The following is an 18477-nucleotide window of genomic DNA, read 5'->3' as shown; positions in this document are numbered from 1 at the left end:
TTACAACTATCTTTACCCTAGACTGACCAGAACCTGCCAGGACTGGCCAAAGGGCTGCCCTTTGCACTCGTCCCCCAACCCTCCCACCCACTGGCAGCCCAGGATGAGCAGAGTGGCAAGGAGGCCACAGGATTCCTCTGGAAATGTTTTTCATAATCTAGTCTCCAGCGAGGGATTTGGGAATTCCTTAAACAGCCAATGTGCATTTGGGCATAAACACTCGGCCTGCCAGTTCCCAGCGTGTCTATTAAAGGCATCAATCAACCAGCCCTCCTGGCCCGGCGGGGCTGGGCAGGGCAGCCCCAGACCTCCGGGATGCTGCATGGAACCCCTTGGGGCTGCCGGTTCCGGGCCAGTGCCTCCTTCTTGTCCCTGGGCCCCCGCTGCGGGCCGCAGCTGGCCCCTGAGACAGCAACTGCTCTTCCTCCCTCCTGGGCTGGGGCCACATCTGCATTTGGCCGCGCCCGGATTAATCCCTACTACCTTCCCCGCTGACTGTGCAGGAGCTGGGCAATTTCCCCGGCCCCCGCCCCCGTCCCTAGGGGGCAAACAAAGCCGAATGTTCCCACAGCCGATGTCCTCACTAACCAAGGAGAGTATGGCTGCATCCGGTTCTAGGAAGAGCGAGGCCAGAGTGTGTTCTTAGGAGGGCAGGGAGGCACCGAGGGATCTTGTAGTTCCCAAACGGGGCAAGTGGAGCGAGGCTGTGAGGCTGCATGATGCAATACTAGCCAGCGGAGACAGGAGAAAATTCGAGAGAGAAAGGGGTGAGGGAGGAGAAAGAAAGGCTCTTTTGCAGATTTTATTTATTTCTATTATCTGTGAAGTCAGACTGCAAGCAGAATCTGGAGTGGGAAGCAGTAAAGGAACAGGAAGGAAAAAAGCCGAGATGTCGGGCAGCTGGTGCGTGCTTTGGGGGTTTGTGGGGGAACTCACTCCCTGTCCAACCCCACGCCAAAGGCAGAATGCCAGGAGTCTCCCGCCCTTTGGGACACAAACCAGTGACCATAAGAGAGGAAATTCCTGGGCAACATTTTGCTAGGAGACAATAACATCCTGGAGAGCAAGGACCATATCTCTCTGGCTTATTTCTGTATCTATTATGCCTGGTACGGAGCCTGGCATGCAGTAATTGCTCAGTAAAGAACAGCTACGTGTTAGGAGCTACCCAGAGGCCTTTGCGTAAGTTAACTCATCTTATCCTTTCACACGTTTACGAGACAGAGACTGTCATCTTCGTTTTGCAGAAGCAGGAATGGAAGCACAGAGAGGTTAAGTTATTTGCTCAAGGTCACGCAGTTAGAAAGCAGCTGAGCCTGGATTCAAACCCATGCAGACTGATTGCAAAGACTGTGCTCTTACCTTGTTCTACAGGCTCTTGAAAGAAAGAGAGAGCAGAAAGAATGAAAAATATCTTTGTCACGGAATTGAAAGACAACCTGGATGTCATTGAGAGCCAACTCTTTGTTTTATTGACCACGGATTAGAAAGAAGAGACTTGTCCAAGACCCTTGGCACTAGCCAGCTACTGGCAGAGCTAGGATTCGAACCCAGGTCTTCCTGGGGCTTTCTGTCCCTTCAGCTTGTCCTGGAAGAGAACAACCAGTGTCCTCCAGTGTTTTTGTAAACTGGCCTTTTAATAGCTTTGGTGTCCACCAGGCTTGGGAAACCAGTGGAAACTGGGCCTCTTTTTCTCTCTCCCCCCATCCCTTACCAACTTGCTCTGGCCTTGGACTGGCTCCACGGGGCATTTCCCAGTTCTTCGGGCCTTGGCAACCCAGCTGAACAGGAAGCCATGGAAGCGGCAGGTCCCAGAAAGGTGGGCAGAGGTGTTACTGAGGGAGACTGCCAGGCCGGTCCTCAGGAACCAGGGCTCTGTCTGAGGCTGTGGCCCAGTCTGGGACATGTGGGTGTCCAGTGTGGACTTTCTGTGCTTGGACTGCGGCATAAATTCCTAGTTCTTTAGCAACCTGAATACTTAAAATTTTCAGGGCAATTTTTCTCCCAAGGCGTTCGTTCTGGATCACTAATGTCTGGTACATAAGATATCATTTTTGATCTAACATATTTAAAACTCATTTTTCCCCTAGACAAGACAAATTGAATTTGTATCTTCCCATATGGAGCTTTTCAAAAAGATTGGTGCTGGGATGCATTGGGTTCCTAGAGTGATGTCATCTGATTAGTCCTGGCTTCCTTTTTCCACTTATAGGGGGTGCGTAATTGCAGACATTCTAACTGGGAGAAGGTATGATTGGTTTTTGTTTTTTGCTTTTTGTCCTGTGGGAGAAATCCTTTCAGATGGGTACGTTTCTGGCATCTGATATTTTTCTCTGCCACCTGGCGGAAACTTCTAGAATAGAAGTGTCCCAACAGCGTACAGCCTGGATCCTCTAGGCAAGGCTTCGCTGATGTTGGGAAGGCATAGTGAGCTCACTGGGTTCCTTCTTTTCTGGCCCATGCAGGCTTTGATAAGCCCTGTCCCATTTATCTCAGATAAGGCTGGAAATCTACTACCCTCCCCGTCGTGGGGTCTGGGGCCAACACAGTAGGTTTCCCAGAGTGCTCTGGGGTTGGGTCACTTACTCTCTGGCCAGTCTGTCCTGGGTCCAGAGTGTCTGGGTGAGAGGATGGCTTGGAAGTTTCCAGAGGCAGGACAAGGAATGGAGGAGGGTCCCCCAGTTCCCCAGAGGCTCTTCCTCCCGTGAAAGGGACACTGTCTCCTCTGGCTACTTGGGTCCCTTCTTTTCTTCGGTGGCAAGCAGAATTTGTGAGTTGTGTGGAGACCAGGCCAAAGAGGACTGCCAGCTAGCTCTCTGACTGGGATTTCAGCACAGAGGATGGGCACAGAGGGAAAAGGCAAGGAGGTGGGTAAGGAAGAAGAGAGTCCTTGGAAGGGAAACCCTAAGTATATCAGCCTGGAGTGTCTACTCAGGCTTAAGATCTCTCCAGCATTCCAGGCCCTACCAGACGTATCCCTTCCCTCTCTGTAGACCAAAGCCTCAGTCCCATCTGTGGCCCAACTACCAGTCTCTCTGAGGAGAGAAGGCGCTAGGTAGGAGCGGAGGAGTTCCACAGAAGAGCTGAGCCACAGATGTAGGCTCCCGGGTGCTTGTGCTGAATGGAGAACTGCTCTCCAGGGGGCCGGGCTGGGACTGCATCTCTTGGACTTGCTTGCGGATGAGCTGGGCTGGGCTCTAGTCATGGCTGTTGGTGGCCCTGTGACTCTGTTTGTGTTTTGGTCCTTCTGAGCTACTGTAGTTTGCATACTGCAAACTAGCTCCTCGGGGGTTTTAGTCCTGATTAGCTTTGCAGCAATAAAGTCTAATCTTGGTAAATAAATGAAGCCTCAAAGAAATGCCTGTTTATTCCTTGCCAACATTTTCCTTCTACCCAAGGCGACAGAGCTCTGTGACCTTCAGCCAGTCACGTGCCCTCTCTGAGTCTATTTTCATATCTAAAGAAGAGGAATATAATACTACACTCCTACACCCTGGTTATTGTGGGCATCAAATACAATAATGAGTGAAAGTCCTTTCTAGAAGGAAGGTGTTATTCTACTGCAAAGGATTGTTATGGGCATCATGCTTATTGTAAAGCGCCCAGCCATGCCTTATAAGATAAAGTATTGGGAGCATGAGCTCCATTATAAGGGAGGAGAAAAGGAACCAATTTTCTCAATGGAAAAGAGTGACCCCAGACAAAGCAGAGAGACCAATAGAATAAGCCTAACGTGAGCAATGACAATTTGGGTGATTGCATACCAAGGCCCAATCCAATATAACCAATAGCAAAAATATTCTCCATTCTTTTCAGAAGTTCTCAGGGCCAAGGACAATTGTCACACCCTCTTCAAAGCCTGAGGTCAAACATCATTTTTTAATTTGACGCTGTGTGGTTGAAGTTAAAAGCCAGTTGTAATTGGTTTTGGTTCTTCACACGAGTAAGTAAAGGGTCAAAGTGAACCCCCTCTCTTTGCTCTCGTAGAAAGAAATCCATGTTGGAACAAGGCTTCGGAAGGCTATCAAAGAAGCCAGGACAGAGAAGCTCAGAGCATTCCTGGACAGGTTGTCTGTTGTTGCTGCCTTCCCAGAATCCATTCCTCTTTCTTTTTGGTAATTGAACCCTTTTTTCCTTTGGGAAATTACCCTTTACCCATTTTCATTCCAAGTGGGATTGAGCCCTTCCCCAGTTTCTGGGATGACTCAAATCTCTCCAACCAGCGTACTGTATCCCCCTGGCCACCGTGGTTGGCTCAGCAAGAGGCATGTAATCCAAGCTAAGCCAATGAGAGTCAGCCCTGAGACTTTTGCTCAATAATTAGGAAGGAGAAGTTCTCTTCTTTGGGGAGTTGCCAAGCTGCAGAGCAGAAGCCTGGAGTTTTTGGTGGTCACCATTGCCACCACCTAAGAATGGCCCCAATTTTGAAGGAAGCAAAACTGAGAGTTAGAGAATGATTCCTATGGACATGATTTGGGCACTGGTTTAACTACACCAGAAAAGCAAGGCCAGGCAGGGAAAGCAGGTTTAGGATTGGCCAGTTTGAATGATCTTGGCAGATTTTAAGGCACAGGGGCTAGCTCTAGTTATCTGCTACCTGGCCCTGGGGTGATTAGAGCAGGGGCTTGTGGCCCTGAGTGTGAGAGCCCAACAGAGGTGGTGGCTGATTGGCTAGTTTGCATTTGAAAGGAATGCTCCCTGCAGAGTTGTTTGTTATCTCTGGGCATTAGCTAACTATGGAGGGTGCAGTCCCTCTAGCGTCAACAAGGCCCCTAAATGTCAAAGCATCAGAAAATACAAATAGTTAAAAGCATGCTTAGGAGAGCCTGGGGGGCTCAGTTGATTGGGCATCCAACTTCGGCACAGGTCATGATCTTGCAGTGCGTGGGTTCGGGCCCCACGTCGGGCTCCGTGCTGACAGCTCAGAGCCTGGAGCCTGCTGTGTCTCCCTCTCTCTGCCTTTCCCCTGCTTGCGCGCTCTCTCTCTCTTTCTCAAAACAAAACAAAAACAAAAACAAAAACAAAAACAAAAGCAAAACAAAAAAATAGGGGCACCTGGGTGGCTCAGTCTAAGTGTCCGACTTCGGCTCAGGTCATGATCTCACGGGTCTGTGGGTTTGAACCCCGCGTCAGGTTCTGTGCTGACAGCTCAGAGCCTGAAGCCTGCTTCAGATTCTGTGTCTCCCTCTCTCTCTGCCACTCCCCTGCTTGCACTCTCTCTCTCTCTCTCTCTCTCTCTCAAAAATAAACATTAAAAATTTTTAAATAAATAAACATTAATCAAAAATAAAAAAAATAAATAAACATTAAAAAATATGCTTAATACAACCTGAATGGTAGGCAATGGAATGGTAATTATCCCATTGGGCAAAGCAAGTCACATGGCCAGGCTCTGAGTCATGTGGAAGGAGACTACTTAAGGGAACGGAGACTAAAAGTCATGACTCATGGGATGGTTCCCTGCAAAAGTCCGCCCATACCCCTATGGTAGGGCAGCTCCAACTGTGAGTTTAAGCCCAAATTTGCCTTCTGCTAAATTCTACCTATTGACCTCCAATCTTCCTCCAGCATTGTCCACACGGCAAGGCTTTAGCAACCATATCTGTCTTGGGATCATCTAAGCAGACAGACTGCCCAGAATTCTGCCTCCCCTCATGGGTGTTCTTCTGTTCTTAAACTTAATGGCCCAAATGCAAAGTGTATATGTGCATTCAGCTCTTGAAGTCGGATACCCATTCAGTCAACAAATAATTGTTTTGTACTTACTCTGGGCCAGGATCTGGCCAATGTGCTAGAGATAGAGTAGAAAATAAAACAGACCCAGGGCACCTAGGTGGCTCAGTGGGTTAAGTGTTTGATTCTTGATTTCGGTTTAGGTCATGATCTCATGCTTCATGAGATCGAGCCCCACACCCGGCTCTTGGCTGATAGCTTGGAGTCTTCTTGGGATTCTCTCCCTCTCTCTGTCCCTCCCCTATTCATGCTATCTCTCTCAAAATAAATAAACATTAAAAGAAAAGAAAACAGACCCAAAGAGCATCCTTGCCTGTCAGGGGCTTATATGTGTTGGGTGGGGTGGGGTGGGTGGAGGTAGGAGGGAGATGTTAACAAATGTATAAATAAAATATATACAAGTGAGGGGACGTAGACGGGTGAGGGTTGGTTTTCTTTTTTCTTTAAACTTTTTTTTTAAGTTTATTTATTTTTGAGAGAGAGACACACACACAGAGTGTGAGCAGGGGAGTGGCAGAGAGAGGGAGACACAGAATCCAAAACAGGCTCCAGGCTCTGAGCTGTCAGCACAGAGCCCCATGTGGGGCTTGAGCTCACGAACTGCGAGATCATGATCTGAGCCAAAGTCGGACGCTCCACCAACTGAGCTGCCCAAGAGCCCCAAGCGTTGGTTTTCTGGTCTGCGATTTTGTTTAAAGCTTTTGATTTATTTTGAGAGGGAGAGAGTGCAAGTATGAGCAGGGGCGGGGCAGAGAGACAGAGAGTGAGAGAGAGAGAGAGAGAGAGAGAGAGAGAATCCCAAGCAGGCTCTGTACTGTCAGCACAGAGCCCGACCCAGGGCTTGATCCCACAAACCAGGAGATCACGACCTGAGCCAAAATCAAAAGCTGTATGCTCAACTGACTGAGCCACCCAGGTGCTCCTTCTGATCTGTGTTTAAAGGGCTCCTTGCCCAGGAAAAGTAACAGGACAGGTGACTAATGCGGGGAGCTTCAGGAGTGCTGGTGGAAGGTAAGCACACGGAGAGGGAACCCTGGAGCCCTCTGCACAGGCGTCTGCTTCCACGCCGTGTGTGTCTGTGCACAAGCAACCCACACTGCGAGCTCTTCACATTAGGACAGTGACGTGGCCAGCGAGTGTTTTTCCAGACGGCTGTCCCTCTGATGGGGAGGGAAGGCGGTGGGACGGCAAACAGAAGATACCTGGAAATCCGTACGTGGGTGTGGGCTTGGGTGGGGTGGGGGATAGATAGACACATATCCCTCTGGGTCTGGCGAGTCTGGAGGCTCAGGTTCTAATCCGCAGATACGAGCTTTTGGGTAAGTCTTGGGCCAAATCTCTAAGCCGTCATCCAGTATGTGGGACAAATAACAAACACGCTGCCTTGCTCTTGTAAGGAATGAAAGGTCACAAATCTCTCCATCCTGAAGTAAGGAGGGGGGTTCTGGGCCGTTGCCGTGATCTCCAAATAATTACTGGCCTGTGGAGACCAGGTCCAGATTTTGAGTCCTATGGGAGGTCCAAGCCCAAGTGTGGAAGGGAGCAGGGGTTTCCCCTTCTGTCACTGTCTCAGGCCTGGCAGGGTGGGGGTGGGGAGCTTCACTCATGCTGCACCTGCTAGTTTTCCCTCAGATAAATACACAGACTTTATAAACAGAAAAGTTGAAACTACGAGGGTTGGGGTTTCCTCAGGAATTACGGCCAAAAATAAGATGGGACAGTCGAGGCGATCTCAGGGTTGGTTTTCTGGTCTGTGATATTCCTCGGGGACATCTGCCTGAGATGAAACACTGGCCTTTGACAGGAAGGGCCTGTCTGAGGTTCAATAGCATTCAGTGCCAAGGGCTCTGGCTTAGACCCAAAGGGGGAAGCCTCACTCTCCCTCTGAGTAGGTCCCTTGGCCTGCCCTGCTCTGAACCCTCCGAATCTCCTGAAGTTTCTGTAGCAGGTGTGCGGGTGGCTGGGTGGAGAGGAATAGAGATTTGCTCCTACACCGGGCGGGTCTGCCATAAGCCAGGGGAGAAAAGGGATGACCCTGCTCCAGGCTGCAGCCAGATCCAGAACCCCGGGGACAAGGTTTTGAAGGTAGGAATGAAGTGCCTTTTTATTACAATAACTTAAGCTGGGGAAAAGACACAGGAATCCCATTTTCCTTTACGAATGGTCTCAGGGCTTCTCGCCCTATACTTTGTATTTAATACAGAGGGACACCTGTGGTCCCTCTGGGGGACACCTGTGGGGTGGGGACACCACAATTCCCTGTTGGGGAGGGAGAAGGGGAGTTCCGTGGCTTCCATGGGGCACCCCAAGGCCCAGCAGAGCTAGGGCAACGCCCGAGGGTCTAATTTCCACTCCTTTGGCTTTTTCTTATAAGCATCAGGACTTGCCTCTCCAATATCTTGCAGCTGGCTCTCACCACTGTCTCCTTGTTTGATTTGTTAAATCTCTGTTTTAGTTCCCTGTTTCACACCCACACTGACAGTCTGTCATAGCCCCCAGGCCCTGGGACATCTGCCAGGCAGTGAAATCAAATGTGAAGTTAAATACAACTCAGCTCCACATCGTATTCTCCTTCTCCCTCTTCCCTTCACCCCCTCCTGCTTCCACCCGCGGAGGGGCCAGGCTGGACTGCACCTTACCCTAAAGTGTTGATCTGGAAATCCTGCCCCAAAAGTAGAGAGTTTGCTGTAATAAAGTCTTGTGTACCTATTACCCAGTTTTAACAATTATCAACATGTTATTGACCTTGTTTATCTAACCCTATATATATATATAATTTCTTTTTTTTTTAGAGATTTTTTTTTAATGTTTATTTTTGAGAGAGAGAGAGAGAGAAAGAGAGAGAATGAGCAGGGGAGGGACAGAGAGAGGGAGATGCAGAATCTGAAGCAGGGCTCCAGGCTCTTAGCTGTCAGCACAGAGCCTGACACAGGGCTTGAACTCATGAGCCATGAGATCATGACCTGAGCCAAAATCAGACGCTCAACCGGCTGAGGCACCCAGGCACCCCTCTGTTTGAATTTCTAATGAGTAAGGAAGCATTGAAAAATAATTAACCACCATGCCATCACCACAGCTAATAAAATTAGTAATAATTCCTTTCATCATCTAAAATAGAATTCCTACTCAGATTTCCATCATTGTCTCACGTTGTCTTTTACGGATGGTATCTTCGAACTAAAAAGGAAGAAGTTTGTTGAGCAAGTTAGGAGTGAGCAGAATTTATTTTTATTTTTTTAATGTCTTTATTTATTTTTGAGAGAGAGAGACAGAGGACAAGTGGGGAAGAGGCAGAGAGAGAGGGAGACACAGAATCCGAAGCAGGCTCCAGGCTCTGAGCTGTCAGCACAGAGCCCGACACGGGGCTCGAACTCATGAGCCATGAGATCATGACCTGAGCCAAAGTCAGATGCTTAACTAACTGAGCCACCCAGGCACCCCAAGAGTAAGCAGAATTTTAAGAAGTTTACCCTTTCATGGTAGGGCTGTTTTCAGGCTTTTTATAGAATTTGCTGACCTGATATAACAGGCTTGTTACTATAGGAGTCTCAGTTCCTTTGGTCACCAAGTAAGAGCGGGGGGCCTGTACTGAGCCGCACACAACAGCCAGGCCCGGGGCGAGGCGACTCTGTCCGCACAGGCTTACAGTCAGGGGCAGGGAAGGGTGTAGGGGTGAGACCTCAACAGAAAGGATTCCCTGTGAGCTGCGCTGAGTGACCAGGGGCTATGGGAACTCAGTAGAAGGAAGAAATGCTAATATTAGGTCCCTTTATTGTAAAAAGACATTTTATGCAAGAAACAGTCAGTGGTTGAGACTCCCTTGATTTGACCTGATCTTTCCTTCAATCAGCGATCGTAAAGCAATGCCATAGATTGAATGTTTGTGTCACCCCAGAATTCATGTTAAATCCTAACCTCCAAGGTTAGGTGTTAGGAGGCGGGGCCTTTGGAAGTGCTTAGGGTGAGGGTGGAGCCCTCATGAAGGAGATTAGTGCCCTAGAGGAGAGACCTCGGTGAGCTCCCTTGCCCCTTCCACCAGGTGAGGACACCGTCACAGATGTGGTCTTCGAACCAGGAGGCAGGTGCTCACCAGACATGGAAGCTGCTGGCACCTTGATCTTGAAGCTCCAGCCTCCAGAACTGTGAGAAGTAAATTTCTGTTGTTTACAAGCCACCCAGCCTCAGGTATTCAGTTCTAGCAGCCCACGTGCACTAAGACAGGCAATGTTTTTTGTTTGCTTTTTAATGTTTATTTTTGAGAGAGAGACAGAGTGTGAGTGGGGGAAGGGCAGAGAGACAAAGAGAGGGAGACACAGAATCCGAAGCAGGCTCCAGGCTTTGAACTGTCAGCGCAGAGCTTGACCCGGGGCTTGAACTCATGAACTGTGAGATCATGACCTGAACCGAAGTCGGATGCTCAACCGACTGAGCCACCCAGGTGACCCTGGCAATGTTAACTTTATATTTATTTCTTCTCTTTTCATTTCCTTCCTTCCTTCCTTCCTTCCTTCCTTCCTTCCTTCCTTCCTTTCTTCCTTCCTCTGCTCCCCTCTTTCCCTCCCCTCCCTCCCCCTTCCCCTTCCCTTCCCTTCCTTATTAATCTTGTAATTAATTCTTCCATTTAGTAGATTCCTTTTCCTGTCCTCGCTTTCTTTCCCGTGTCAAACTTTCCCCAAGTGGATTTCCTTTCTCCTCAGGAACCCTCTCTCCTTTTCTCCCTTGGGCTCCTAGGGATGGTTCTCTGAGTTCTGGCGTGTGGTTCCTACACCTCTCTGGAGTCTGGCTTCACAGTTCTCCCAGCATCCAAATCTATCTCCATTTGCTCTGTAGTTGCCTGATCTGTGTTGCTCCATAAGCAGCGCTGGAGACAAGGGTTCTGGTGCAGGAGGCGTATTTAGGAGGCGACGCTAGGAAGCAGGAGCGAGGAGCAGGGACAGCGGGGCCAGGCAAGGGGAAAAGCCAATCAGGAATGCCCCTTGGATGTGACTGGTGTGTGCACCCAGGCCCCAGTCCTACAGATTACCCCTTAAAATTGCCCCTCCGGAGGGTGGGAGGCTAGGGGATTTATCCACAGATCCCCATTCCTCACTGGTTGAGATTTGCTCCACTGGGACCTTCCCTCTCCCCCTCACCTTCTGGCTGCCCCATGGGGGCTGAGAGGGCTTCCTAAGGAGCTACAGGGGAGCCCTGTGCCCGGGCGTCCCTACCAAAGCTGTGGCTATCTCAAGGAGGGCTGTCCGCGAAAGCAATTCTCACTCCTTTTGCTTCCTTGACTCATTAGTACCGATAACAACGACATGATTTTTTGACTGCTTTTTGTACCTCACCCATGGGGCTAATAGCTTCCCAAATATTTTATCATCCTATCTTCTAAAGACCTCTGATGAAGGTGCTATATTATATTCCCATTGTACAGATGACAAACTGAGGCTAAGAGGGATTAAGTAACTGGCTTAAGGGTTAGGCACCCTCTGTGCTGGGAGCTGGGGTTGAGATGAGGGCTGGGCATGGAGGCTCCATCACCTTCTTTCCATCCTTGACTCACTCTACCATCTCAGGTCTGAGACAGTGCATTCCTGGGGAAGGATCCCAAAGAGCTGAGGGTGACAATGTACCAGTGAACTAATCAGTGAATCTGGGTAGTCAGACAGCACTAGACTCAGATCTTGATGGTAAAAGCCTGGAATGAACAACTCTGAATTCTTTGAGGGGAAACGGGGCGTCATGTTTTTGGTTGTGTGCTGCTGTGCACGAATCTGAGCTGGGGTTCTTCTGAAAGGTCCTGCTGGGTTGACCTGACGTCTTTCTCACCAGACTCTGCAAAAGACCTGCCTTTGGAGGTTGGACATGGTCAGACGCTGCCAGCTGTTTGGGAGATGTGAGCTCAGCCCCGGGGGGAGAGCAAGAGAATGCCCGAGGGTGGGAAAGGTTCTGGAAGGATACTTGAAGAACATACCCTTCCACTCTGACCCTGGGAGTCACCTCACCGAGAAGGGAACGACATTTCCAGGCCTCTGCTCCGAGACCCCTGTTACAGCGGGCTGCCTTCCAGACCACTTCGGGGACCTACTAAGGCTCGTGCCTACTCAGAAACAAGACATCTCGGACAGTCCCAGATGGCCACCAAGGGGCAAACCCATTGTCCCCAAGCCCCTGCTACCCATCTCAGGCAGGCAGGGACTGGAGAGGTCATGGCATTGGTACCTTTCTAGGTCCTTGGGGATGAGTGCAGAGAAGAGTCTTGTAAGAGACCATGCTGGACTTCTAAGCAACGTGGGCCCCAAATCCTTCTATGTTTAAGTTGGTTTGCGTTGGGTTTCTGTCACTTGCAGCTACAGGAGTCTTCACGGGTACAGAGGCCAGCCACTTCCCGAGTTGCCAAGTGACCCATTTAGGCTGTTCCCGCCTTATCCGATACCCAACCCCCCGGCTGTGGTTTCTCCTCATTCCACAGCTCTGTCTCCCTTTCCTCCACCACTTAAACGAGTACTCAGGAAAGGACTGGCCGCCGTCAACTATACTTTGAAATTGCCCATGGAAGTGATTATTGGATGGGCCAGCCCCCCACCCCCACCTCCAGTCCTCCCTGGGTTGGAACTGTCACGTTCTAACTGCACCGCAGAGACGATTGTGCTCTGCGCCCAGAACAAGAGGAGTCCTGTCTTTCCCAGGGTCGATGCACCTGCTTGGGTCTGCTGTTAGGCTGCACGTTGTTTGTTTGCTTACAGCTTTGTTGTTGTTGTTGTCATTCTTTTTTGTTTAAAAAACAATTTGGCGCTTCTCAAGGCTGATTTGCAGACCCACAGAATGTGCTCATTTTGCCAGCTCTGTGCTTTGGGGGAATCCTTTAGCCTGAATAACTGGCGGCCGGCTGTGGCCAAGCCCGGGCAGAGCTGAACCCAGTGGGGGTTGGAGGCCAGCCAGGCCGTGGCCTGTCACCCACAAATAGCTCTTCTAAAGCCCCTCCACAAAGGGTGACACAGAACAAAGACCAGGGGGCAAAGTTAATTTATTTGGATTTTTTTTGTTTTAACAACCAAAAAATTTTTTGAAGTTACAAAAAAAAGACAATCATTTACATTTTAGAACTTTTACACTCTGAGAATAAGCCACAGTGCCCGGTTTTGGTGAATGAAAGGCTTAAAAGATCCCAGCCTGACTGGGTGGTAGTGATTATCTAGGTCATATTCTCCAGAACAGGCCTTACTCTGTCCATCTCATGAATCGCTCTGCTCTGGAACTTTCAACTCTTAACCCTTTCGATATCAAACTTCTTTGCCCCAGAAGGCCTCTTCCATGTGTCCCTTTCCCTCTCGTCTGTCCTTTGTCTGCCTTTCTTTGTAACTGGCCGCATGTGCCTTCACCCTGGTGTCTCAGCGCCAACAAAACAGCCTCCACCCTCCAGGCAATTCACATCCCTCACCTCCTGCAAAGTTGCCTCCAGCTCCTCTCTCCCAGCAATCACTCCTGGTCTCCCTTGCCCAGTGCCTATTTGTACCTCCGGGGAGCACTACCTGGCTGCAGGGACACTCTGGGGAGCCAGAGGACCTGAGCTCTAGTCTTGGCCCAGCTACCTATCAGCTGTTATGGTCTCAGGCATTTTCTCATTTTTAAATTGTCAGCCAAGCTGCTTCAAAGGGATGTGGCTACACGGTAATTAATGCTGCCGGGCCCCGAAAAAGCAAAAATGCTACCAAGTGCAAGCAGGGTTAGCCAGTGGGCCCCTGAGGACTGCCACCCTCCGCCCAGCATTTCCCACCTGCCCAGGAGCTCACTCTTTCAGCAGCTTGGTTGCCATGGTGAAAGGCCAGCCTTAGGCTGCCGCTGCCATGTAAAGTTTTTACCATCGGGAATGCAAGGTCCCTGAGGGCAAGACTGGATTTTAACGTTTACTTGGTGAGCTTCTCTAGCCCATAGCACCAATCAGGGCTGAGCGCGAAGTAGGTGCTCAGTCTGAACGTTGATAGCTTTGATTCGAATTTCCTTGGACAGATCCACCACCTGTCACGTGATGGCCTCACAACAGTGGCAGGACGGTGGAAAACCCAAGCCTCCTTGTTCATTCATCCCACCAACCATGACCTCTAGTGGGAAAGGCGCTCCTGGCAGCCTGGCCCGGGAGTCCTGGCACTCAGCATTGCTGCTGGCCCAAGTTTTGGGACCACCCGCTAAAGCCCACAGACCTTCCCACTGGAATAAAAATCCACACCAAATGGGTAGGAAACATGGTCGTGCTTTGGGTGAGCCAGTCTGATGAGAACCACAATTTGGCATGCAAATTCCAAGTAGGGGTACTGCCATGTAATAAATCCAGTGTGGGATCATCCCCAGACCATTCCAAGGGCCATTCCAAGGACCCCTGCTCTGGGGATCATGGTCTCCAGTGAGGGATCCTCACTCCCTGATAAGAAAGACCTCTCTCTCGCAATTGGAGAAGGCCAGAGCTCACAACTGTCCCAATAGACAGTCCCCAGCCTCCCTCCATAGGTGGCTGCCAAAACCCCACAACCCCCCCCAAAGGAGTCATCTCCTTTGTTATTTTCCAGAAAACCACACTAAGTGGCTGCAGAGATGAGAAAATGACTCCACCCCATGCGAAGAGCCCATCACACAAATGTAATTCAGAGAATACGTTCTGATCCTTCCTCTTCCCACTAACACGTTCCCCTACCTCCAGGTGCACACATCTATATATCACACTTGACAAAATTCATCTTCTTTTTGGAAGAACCTGGTCCTTGGAGATCTGCTCAGGGCAGTACCATTGCAAACACTGTAATTTCACATCAGTCACGGTAGAAACAAAACCAGTTACCAAAGAACTAACTTGAGAGCCCTCAAGTCACATAGAAATGGGTTTGCCTTAGCCAGGCCCACCAGCGGGGCTGGAAGCAGCGTCCCTAGCCCTGGCTGGCCCCAAAGAGCCTGGAAACGCTGCTGTTTTGCTTCAGATCCATCCAGGATAAAACGCAGAATAAATAATGTGTTGCTTGGGAGTTTGCAGCTATGTGGATGTAACCGTCATGGTGTTCTCAGAATTCTCAGACAGAACCTTGCTTGATGGTCCAAAGGCTCAGCGGGTGCCTCCTGAAATCACCCCAGGTCACGCTGAAGCATGCGGTGAGAGGGGAGGTGGCACAGGAAGGAAGGCTTTTGTGAGATCCTCAGGTCCCATTCACTGCCCGGTGGGTCTCCCTTCCCGGTGAGCACAGAATCATGCATTCTATCTTTGGTTTCGTGCCTTGAAGGCTTATGCCTTTGGAAGAGTGGCTCAAAGGTGTGAGAGACTAATGGCCTGGGGCCTGGATAAAGGACACCCACACAGGCTCTCTGCTGAAGACACCTGGGAGCCATGGGTTCTCTCCTCGACTTTGGGACAAGAGGTCTTCCAGGCCTCAGCACCCAGGGCTGAGGTCCAGCCGCCAAAGCATGTCCTGTAGAGAAGCCTGCAGCCTGCTCAGGGCCACCACCTCCGTGGAGTAGAGTGAGGCTTCCAGGGCACCGCCCAGGCTCTCGAGGGTCTCCAGGCCCCTGGCCCGGGGCAAGGGACAGTTCTTGGAGGAAGCCAGCAGGTGGAGAAGGTCCCGGAGGTTCTCTAGGTCATTAGATATTTGGACCACGTTTCTAGAAGGCAGACCGGTGAGGATCTGTTGGTAGATGGCCAATGTCTGGTCCATCTTGGACAAACTCAGGACAGGGTGGAGCCCAGGAATGAAGTCAAGACCAGCAACTCTCTGTTTGGAGGAGACAGACTGCTGTGCGAGAGGAAAAGGGAGAGCAGGGGCTCAGAGAAGTTGGTTCTGCAAGGCTCTCGGCCTTTCCCATGATTGTGGAGGTCCGCTCTCTTGGCTGCCTCCTCTCCCCTTCCTCACCGCCCTGGCCCAGGCCCTTGATTCTTGTGCACCGGGGACTGCCCAAGCTTCCAAGCTGATCTCCTGGACTTCTATCTTCCTGTCCTTCCCGAATCACCCTGCCCTCCCCTTCCAGATGGATCTTCGAAGATCGTTCCCTCCTCCAAATGACCTCTGCTGTAGAACCAGCCATGAGGCCCGATTCTTGCTTAGTTAAGTCTCTTCCCCAGGCACTGAGGTCCTCCCTAAGTGCCCCTTCCCTAGCCATCCTCACACCCTTCCACTCCCAGAGGACTCCTCCTTCCCAGTCAGGTCCTCCAAGGCCTCTGGCCCCTCGGGGATCAAGGCCGGCCCCGCCTCACTCCTCTGCTCCAATAACGCTGGATACCAGGAAGGGGTGGCCTGCAGCCCTCACTTTCTGTGCCACCCAAGCTGGGACACTCTGGATCTACCCCGTGTGGCCTTGTTGGATAGCTACCGTGAAAGCAGGGACACTCACACGCTGCTCTCCATAAAATGCCCAAGACTCTGGTTCTGAGCTGTCCGAGGCCACTGTCAGACACGTATGGTGTCCAGGAGATGCGGAAGTCTCTAGATTGCCCCATGCTGGGTAAGCAAGCAGGCTTTTAAGACTGGGGGCTACCAAACCCACAACGAAAAACCTTTAAAGAAGGCACACTGTGGTCTGGTTCTATGAGAGGGTTTATCTAGTTGCTTTATCTAATTTAATCTCATAACAACCCTGTGAGGACTGTACTAGCTAGCTGATGAGACCAAGCCTTAAAGACATGGAGGAACTAGCTTAAGGTTTTACAGATAGAGAACCAAAGTGTGGAGATTCACATTTAGTCTTCCTAATTCCAAATACAGCCCGCATGTAGGAAGCGGCTGTTCGTGAGGTAGGGAGGAGTCAAGGCCACCATGGCCCCTACATGTGGCTGCACAGGCTTCAGCTGACATCTGAGGTCCTGGTTCCCCCACGGGCAAACCTATTGTCTTCCCAGGCTCTCCCTACCGTGTGTGAAATGTCATTGATCCTGGTGACAATCGTCTTGATGAGGGTTTTGGTGTCATCCTGGACTTTTCGGATTGGCACAGCTTCAACATAGGACAGATAGGGCCAAAGCCACAGAAATCGGCACAAGGGTCCACAAAGCATTTTCCTTCCCGGGATGTACGTGTCGGGCCTGCAAACAGAAGGAACCACACGTAGCAAGTCGCCGGTGATCTCAGAAAACACCCATATGCCCTGTGACCAACCACATTTTCAGATGTGGATAAAAAGGAGACTCGCTTTGTGCCATAGTGATCATCTCCTCAGAGTCAAAGACAATTCATTATCTAGAAGTACATTAATGAAATGCATTTCCTTGGGGAGGCAAGACCTGACCAACTCTGTGATGCGGTATGGGATAGATCACAGAGCAGAAAGCCAGGGCCTGAGCAAATGGACGTGGTGGTGACGATTCGACTTTATTGCATGCTGCGAGGAAAAGAACCAGCTTTTATGGTCTGGTCTGAATCCAGCCATTTAATAGCTGCATGACTTTAAGCACATCACATAACCACGAAAACCTCCACCTCCATCTCCTGCAATATACCTACCTCGAGGCTTTTATGAGGATCAAATTAGATAATGCATGTGCAAGAGCTTTAAAGGTGTTGTGAAATGTACTCTATTACTACCCTTATTACTAGAGATTACATTACTTGTCCTCTCCATTACTCTCCCACAGCGGCCTGCTGATATCTCTGTGATGGCATTTCTCACTGGCTTTATAACTTCCTTTCTCTCCCGCTGGGAGCCTGAACCCACCCGGCACTGGTGGAAGGTCTTCAAATGTGTCGGATACAGCACCGAGCACCAAGGATACAGTGGTGAATAATAGATGTTCTCTACTCTCAGGTGGCTTATGCTCTAATAGGAGAGATAAACAGAGAAGCAGTCCATTCCAATACAGGCAGAACAAACTGTACAAGAAGGACAAGTGCAAGATATCACAGGAGTACAAAGGGAGCTCCCTGGAAGAGGTGTCACCTGAGCTGGGTATTAAAGACCCAAGCGGCTGTCAGTAAGAGTGGACAGTGGTGGGCACAGTGGCCAGAAAACAGCTGGTGGAGGCAGGAGAGACTATCTAACATGTTCGTCCAGAATGTTTGACACTTTCAAAGTCATGGAACAATGAATTCTAATATTAATAATATGCAGATCCTTGAATAAGCAGCAGTTTTAAGGAGACACGAAAGACAAAAGGTAATAAAGTGAAATGTATGCGAGTCTGTGATCCATGCTAAGTATGTGTGCATGAGCCTGAAATGATAATCAAATGTAAGTAAATATTAGCATGAAGGTGCTGGAGATGGCAAAAAAGTTAATCTCTGCTTTTTATGTTCTGCCTCATCTGTGTATTGATAAAAATAGACTGTACATTTTCTGTCCACAGGTGGCAATATTAGTATAATTCGTATGCTGGCAATATAATAGAAAAAAGTGGCTGTTTACATATTCTTTCTTTATAATGCTTGATCAAAGGTATGCTTTTCATCTGAATTTCATAGACGTGGGAAAACGAAGGTCGAGAAGATGTGTTAACTTGCCCAAAGTCAAACAGGTAAGCGGCAGAGTCAGGGTTCTGCTTAACGCAGAAAGCCTGGGGTGCCTTCCCCCCACCCTAAGGTTTCTCCAGCCTTTAAAGAGAGCCCCAAATTACAAACCACCCCAATGTTCAACCCAGGCACCTCCAGAGACCATGGCCCTTGGAAACAAATACCCGGCTCTAGGATGAAGCTATGAGACTGTGCCACCAAATCAACTTCAAATATGAAAAATACTAGGTAATTCAGGAGGGGGCACTTCAGGCGTTTTTGTGCTTGTTTTGTTTCTTAAAAAGTT

General features: G+C 49.8%; 1 protein-coding gene across 1 annotated transcript; it reads right to left on the bottom strand.

The window, feature by feature from the left end:
• Nucleotides 1-15128: 15128 nt before the first annotated feature.
• On the bottom strand, nt 15129-16748 carry LOC122213550 (leptin). Its single transcript, XM_042927633.1, has 2 exons — nt 16600-16748; nt 15129-15488 (listed from the first exon to the last, which is right to left on the bottom strand). Exons 1-2 carry the CDS (start codon nt 16741-16743, stop codon nt 15129-15131), a joined length of 504 nt encoding a protein of 167 aa, XP_042783567.1. The 5' UTR covers nt 16744-16748.
• Between the last annotated feature and the right edge of the window lie 1729 nt (nt 16749-18477).

The sequence above is a fragment of the Panthera leo genome, chromosome A2 (genome assembly GCF_018350215.1).
Source record: "Panthera leo isolate Ple1 chromosome A2, P.leo_Ple1_pat1.1, whole genome shotgun sequence".
NCBI classification, from domain to species: Eukaryota; Metazoa; Chordata; class Mammalia; order Carnivora; family Felidae; genus Panthera; species Panthera leo.
This window is presented reverse-complemented; position numbering and strand designations above follow the sequence as displayed.